This window comes from Haplochromis burtoni, unplaced genomic scaffold (genome assembly GCF_018398535.1).
Source record: "Haplochromis burtoni strain Fernald_Lab_line unplaced genomic scaffold, NCSU_Asbu1 Contig_15, whole genome shotgun sequence".
Classification (NCBI taxonomy): Eukaryota; Metazoa; Chordata; class Actinopteri; order Cichliformes; family Cichlidae; genus Haplochromis; species Haplochromis burtoni.
Genome location: NW_024582376.1, coordinates 846,876 through 853,197, shown reverse-complemented (window position 1 = coordinate 853,197; position 6,322 = coordinate 846,876). Strand labels below are relative to the sequence as shown.

Genomic DNA, 6,322 nt, shown 5'->3' with positions numbered 1-6,322 from the left:
TCATTTCAGATACTTAATACAACACTACCACTACCCCCCTTCCCCTGTTTCCCCCTCCCCATCTGGCTGCCTCTGTCTGAGGTGAAACTGGATGGCTGTCAGCCCGCTCAAGATTTTGTTATGTGTCCAAATAGCATTTAAAATTCTGCTGCAACTGTATCAGCTGGAAATACTAGTAGTAAAGAGGATGTATCAGCTTAAAAGTACAGTGTCAGCCAGGCAATCAACAACATTTGAATTTTATTCTTTTACATGAATATATAAATTCGTCCTCGCACAAGTAAATACACCTTCCGATAAATATAAACTCATCAAAGCTACAGACTGCATTTTCTGTTTTTTAGTGGTTGTATCAAAAGTAAAGCAAGCCAGGGGAGTCCCACCTCACAACTCCAAAGAAAATCAGTGTAAATCCTGGATGTACAAACTCATGTAGCCAGCTTACCAAGTTACCAAAAAGTCAGCCGTCCAGCCATCCGTTTGAGCTGCACCCAGCTATCACGGGGCAACACATTTTGTCAGTTCACAAAGATGAAATCAATATAATCTGTTTCTGTCATTTCTTTAAGAAACCATATGCCAAAGTCAGTTTCACCTTTTTTGGATGAAGGTGTTGCAGACAAGACAGGCTGGGGTTCAGTGCATTTCATAACATGCAATGAATTTCACATTACATTCCTTACACATTTAAATCCTGTATATTTCTGAAAAAAAAGCATCATTATCTCCTAGGGGTATTCTTTGAGGTGTGGTTTCAGTGCTGGAGTTTTTGTTGTCCACCTATGAGATCACAATTCTGACCGTGAGGACCGACAATTAAGCCATACTCATTATGTGACTGGAGCTTTCTTTCTTATATGCACTCCAACCCTTAAGGGCCTTAAGTTTGTTATTCAGACACAGCTCACCTTTGCATCAAAAAGGCTGATGCAGAACGTGGATAGGGTGGTATACCATTACACAACTAGCATCCATTACAAGGTTGCATTCATTAAATCTGCAGAACGATCTGAGTATTTACCCTCAAAAATAAAGCTTTTTGTTAAGAATGGAGCTCGTATTGTGCTTACAGAACCCCTGTGATAGTGATGACTAATACAAATGAAATTCTTTTGAAAAGAAAGATGTCCATGGAAATTATTTTGTGTTAAGTTTTCTCTTTAAAAATAAACCTTTTTTTTTAGCATTAATATTATACCATATTTTCTAAAGAGTCCTGCTTAAGATAAGACAGTGATAATTTAATGGACAGATCAAGATATTACAAGATTTACTCAACAGCATGTTGACAATAATTGTACAGTAGTGTTAAAAGTATGTTAAACGTTACTTGAATAATATTGTTTTTATTTAAACAGTTAAATTACCCTCAGTAAACAGGAGCAGGCAGCGTGTTTAATGTTACCAGGTGTGAGGACACGTCGCTCTAATTGATGTATAATTTATTTCAGGTTATAACCATGATAAGGCAGACCAGTGCGTTACCGAAGCCCATTGTGAACTGACTAAAAGACTAAATGGTTATACTTAAAATTTGATACATCAAATATTAAAAATCGACTATTTTAACATTTTGCAGGTTTCCTCTGCACAGGTGAACAACCTTAACTTGAGCAAATCATGATGCAACACTGCCACCCAGAGATCAAATTTGGGACACCCAATTTATGTTCATGTCTTTGAACTCGCTTTCAGAACATGAAATTATAACTTTTGTTCTGGCTTTTGTTCACTGCACCCATCGGATTCTGAGGGAGAATTTTAGTCGTCACAAGAGTGTCAGCGTCTGTTCAGCCTTAAAGTTAGCCATGCTAGGTTAGGTTATGATCTGATCATACACAGTGTAGATGACAGGTTGGGGTTAGGGCTCGGGTTGGGCTGACATCTTAAAATTTCCCACCGCTGATGTGTTGTAATATAATAAATGCAAAACTGCACTGCCAAAACAGAGATTGAATTTTATATAACACATTTACACACACCTGCCACTTTATTAGATGCACCTTGCTAGCATAGGATATGAGCCCCTTTGCTTTCACAATTGCCTTCATTTTTGTGGCATAGATTCAACAGGTTGTCCTGTTGAAAGCAAAAAACACTCAGCTGGCCCAAAATGTGCCAAGAAATTATGTCCCACATCACTGCACAACCAGCAGACTGAACCACAACAGTCAGGATGGATACATGGAGTTTATGCCGAATGCTGAAACTACCCGTTTTCTGTTGCTGTAGCATATCTGCTTCAAGGTTTGATGTATGGTATGTGGTATGCTCTTCTGCATACCTTGCTTGTGACGAGTGGTAACTGGAGTTACTTTTCCTTTTAGCTTTAATGCAGCTTCGGTTCATTCCGCTCTGGCCTCTGACATCAAGCAGTTTTTGAAAAAACTCAAGACCATCCCATCTGACACCAACAACCACGCCACGTTTAAAGTCATATAAAATCACCCTTTTCCCCATTCTGAAATTCAGCTTGAACTTCAGCAGGCTGTCTTGACCATGTCTACATGCCTAAATGCACTGAGTTGCTGCCATGTGACTGGGTGATTAGATATTTTTGATAACAAGAAGCTGAACAAGTGTAAGCAATGAAGTGGAAGTGAGCGTATTTTGACTCGCTGTACTCTGAGTCAAGCTATCAAACATATGATTATCATCACCACAACAACAAAAAGTAAAGTTAAATATCTGACCAAAAGGATCTGTGTTAGGGGACTTTCAGTCATTACTACTGCCAAACAAACCATTCACTCAAAATGTACTTTAAGGATCTCACAACAAGAAGTCATGAATTGGACATCGCAGTGTTTATAAGGCTACACAGACAAATTAAAGCCAAATATGTAAATAATATAATAAAAATAAAATATATCTAATTATTCGCAGTCTAGCCCAGTTCAGTGCCAAAATATGGTAAATACTACCATAACTTTTATGTTTATCTTTTCTTCGTGGAGAGGAGCGCGGGGACAGTTTCAGCCATTAAAGCTCTGGGGTGATTAACATGTTTGATTTTCGTTGTTACGAAACTTTAATTTGAGAAGAGAAACCTTATTCTCTGCCTGCTTTCTGGGCTTTTGACGTATAATGACACTTGCCAATACGCCTGACAGGTGAATAGGTAATCTCATTTGTCGCCTCCACTTACTTCCTGGTCAGGTACCCGGTCTCGTCTCCCGGTGCAGATGTGACGAGCTTCCCTGTCTGCTGCTCAGCTGGCTGTGCGCAGAGCTCAGGACTCTCTGCCCGGAGCTACGAGGTGAGGCTCAGGCCTGAGATTTTCATTCATAAATCTTTGAGAGAGGCTTTTTCATGTTTAACCATTGCCTTTAATACAGCACATTCTCCCAAGGAAGGAGGAAACCATCTCAGGATTGTGGATTTTTTACTGTCTCACGCAGAGGGGTCACTGTGGTCTCAAGTGGGCCGACTCAGCAAAGCAACTGCTTAAGAATCGACCTTACTTTTTATGTAATGTAAAACAAAATGCAAGTCCTTTCTGAAAACATCCACATTAATTCACCAAACCAGTTACAGAACAGCCGATTTAGATGCCTTAAATAAATAAAAATAACAGGATATTTTTTACACGTTGACAGATGCTCTACAAAAGTAAAACATCTTCGCATGTTGAGTAGAATTGGATTTGGAAACATTTGGATAGTGACACCATTTTCATAATTTTACCCGCAGTTAATTTAATATGAAGCTACTGAGATGCATTTCACATTAGCTGTAATTTATATGCATTATATAACTACAACCAAAACATGCTTTGGTAAACAAACTGATGGTTACTATGTTACAAATATAAGCCATGAAAAAAAATCAGATCTTTCTGACTCAACTTGCAGTGAAATGTGTTAAATAAACTGGCTTAATTGTCCTTTTTTAGACTCAGGAGGGTCAGGTGATGTGCTGCTGGCGGGAGAGCTGAAAAATGTACTATCAAACATATCCTCTCCCCTCGCTGTGCTGACCTCCGAGGTGTTGGACCCATCCACTCTCAACAAAGTCGCTGGTGAGAAACAGGACTGTGGTGGATACTGTTGTAGTAAGAACAGATGATTGCAGTGCTCGTGGATTTAGTGATCTTTTGCACATCTTGCAGAGTTCCTTGTATCAGAATTGCAAGCAGCTCGCATTATCAAGTACAAAGAGTCACATCCTGACGAGCGGGCGACAGAAGCGGACTCTGAAAAAGAGCAGCGAGTTGAAGATCTGAGCCGTGACTTTTGTGAGGAAAACGAAGGCGATGACGGTTCGGGTGAAAACAGGAGGAAGGCAGAGATGCAAGCAGAATGGATTTTACTTCTGCGTGCTCTCAACATGGACGCCTCCTCTCGGTTTGAGGACGTTTTGAACGAGGTAAGCTTGAAATAACAGAGATTGAGCCATGAATAAATTGCGAATACAGACTGAGAAGCACTGAAAGAGGAGTTTACAAACATTTGCTTTAATGCAGGTGAATGAGAGGCTTTCTCGCCTACCAAGTGGAGACATGACCAAACCTCTTCTCAGCACCAGCCTCAGCTCAGAGCAGTGGGTAAGCTGCCAGGCCTGTTTTCAGCTCACAAGACTTTAGACGTGACTCTAATGTGGCATTTATATCTTTGCCTGTTTCTCAGCTTCAAGTGAAAAAAATGAATGAAATTCTGTCCGAGGACTATCGGCGTCGGCGACAAATGATGGTCACGCGCTTTCAGGTTACGCTTGAATCATTTGCATGGGGAGAGAAACAAAAGGTAGGAATGTTAAATAACTCTGTTCATCATTTGCCTGTTAGCTGTGTTATTTTACTCTGAGTCTTGGTTCATCTCTTCAGTCTATTCCCTTTTAATAAGAAAATCTTAGTTCAGCAGTGGTAGTGCATGAGGAAGCTTTGGACTGCCCATCTACCTGCAGAGGGCGTCTCCTGTCAGATGTGGGCCCTATAAAAATTGTGCTCTTGTGGCTCTTGCCTGTGCTATTGCCAGTCTGTCAGCCAGCTGCAGACAAGAGCGAAGCTCTAACATGCAAAGAGCTGACGTGAAACAGAATGTTAAAAACAATGAAAAGTGTGCACTGTAGCCCCTTCCTCAGCTTTTCATAATGTATTTTTTCCACTTCTGGTGAACTCTGCTGTTCCTTATTCCGGCCCACTTTTCAACCAATCAGCATTTAACTGATGCACAGTGTCTTCCACATGGGGCACTGCACAGTTGAGATTTTGTTCGATTGCAATGGTGGTTTAAAAACCCGTCTCCAGAGGCAAATACCGACACAACCTTGGTAGCGCCTCTGTCAGTGCGCCCCAGGGTGGCTGTGGCTACAATGTAGCTTGCCATCACCAGTGTGTGAATGGGTGGATGACTGGATGTGTAAAGCGCTTTGGGGTCCTTAGGGACTAGTAAAGCGCTATACAAATAAAGGCCATTTACCATTTTACTGGGCTAGTCCTGAGAACACTGTCTGTAACCTTCCTTGCCCTGGGGTCCGTTCTTCGTACCTCGCTTACTACATCCAAGATCAAATCATCGCGCCAACTTTGAGCTCGCTATTCCGGTTCTCCGAACACACCTGTTGTTGACGATTAGTACAGCTGGATGAAGTAATGTGAGATCACTGGGTGGCTTAACAGGGGCTACGCATCGATAGTAGAAACATTGATCGGCAACCCTTTGATTGGTCGGCGAAAATGTCGAAGGAGCGCGCTCAGTATTTTTCGGCAGCAGAGCAAGAACTCTTGATGAGGGATTTCAGGAGTTTCAGAGTTTAATTAAAACGCAAGGGAACACTGCAAAGGCTGCAAAAGCAAGGAGAGAGGGCTGGCAGAAAGTTGCTGACAAATTAAACTCGTAAGTAATTTAATATATATATTATCAATATTATATTATATTATATTATATTATATTATATTATATTATATTATATTAATTATATCATATTATATTATATTACATTATATCCTCTTTCACATTAGAGCCACAACAGGACCCACTAGAACATGGGAACAAGTAAAAGTGAAATATAAGAATATTCTACAGAATGGTAATATTTATCACTTATATTGCTTTTAGTCTCTTGAAAAGAGACCCTGAAATAATCTGTTTGTTTGTTTATAACAGCAACCAAGAAAAGGGCAGAGCAAAAAAAGACAGGTGGTGGTCCTGCACCCCCTCGTCAACAAGTTGAGCTGTCCATCACTTTTACCTGTTCCCATGCAAGGGGTGACTGAAGCATGCACAGTAAGTTGGGAGATTATATATATACCACATCCCTTTGTAACACCATTTTGTTTCCATTGCACAGGACAGTGAAGCAACCCTGTCAGATGACTGTG

The 6,322-nt window shown here is 40.6% G+C and overlaps 1 protein-coding gene across 1 annotated transcript; it reads left to right on the top strand.

Moving 5' to 3' along the window:
* Positions 1–1,460: 1,460 nt before the first annotated feature.
* LOC102291181 lies at positions 1,461–5,269 on the top strand. Its single transcript, XM_042218034.1, has 6 exons — positions 1,461–1,496; positions 3,160–3,259; positions 3,896–4,021; positions 4,112–4,368; positions 4,466–4,546; positions 4,629–5,269. Exons 1-6 carry the CDS (start codon positions 1,461–1,463, stop codon positions 4,803–4,805), a joined length of 777 nt encoding a protein of 258 aa, XP_042073968.1. The 3' UTR covers positions 4,806–5,269.
* The last annotated feature ends 1,053 nt before the right edge of the window (positions 5,270–6,322 follow it).

Bases quoted from the DNA above. Each gene is read 5' to 3' on its own strand.
- LOC102291181 (XM_042218034.1), top strand. From the start codon at position 1,461: ATGATAAGGCAGACCAGTGCGTTACCGAAGCCCATT. The intron at 1,497-3,159 runs GTGAACTGACTA...CTTCCTGGTCAG, and splicing joins GTGCGTTACCGAAGCCCATT to GTACCCGGTCTCGTCTCCCG. The intron at 3,260-3,895 runs GTGAGGCTCAGG...GTCCTTTTTTAG, and splicing joins TCTCTGCCCGGAGCTACGAG to ACTCAGGAGGGTCAGGTGAT.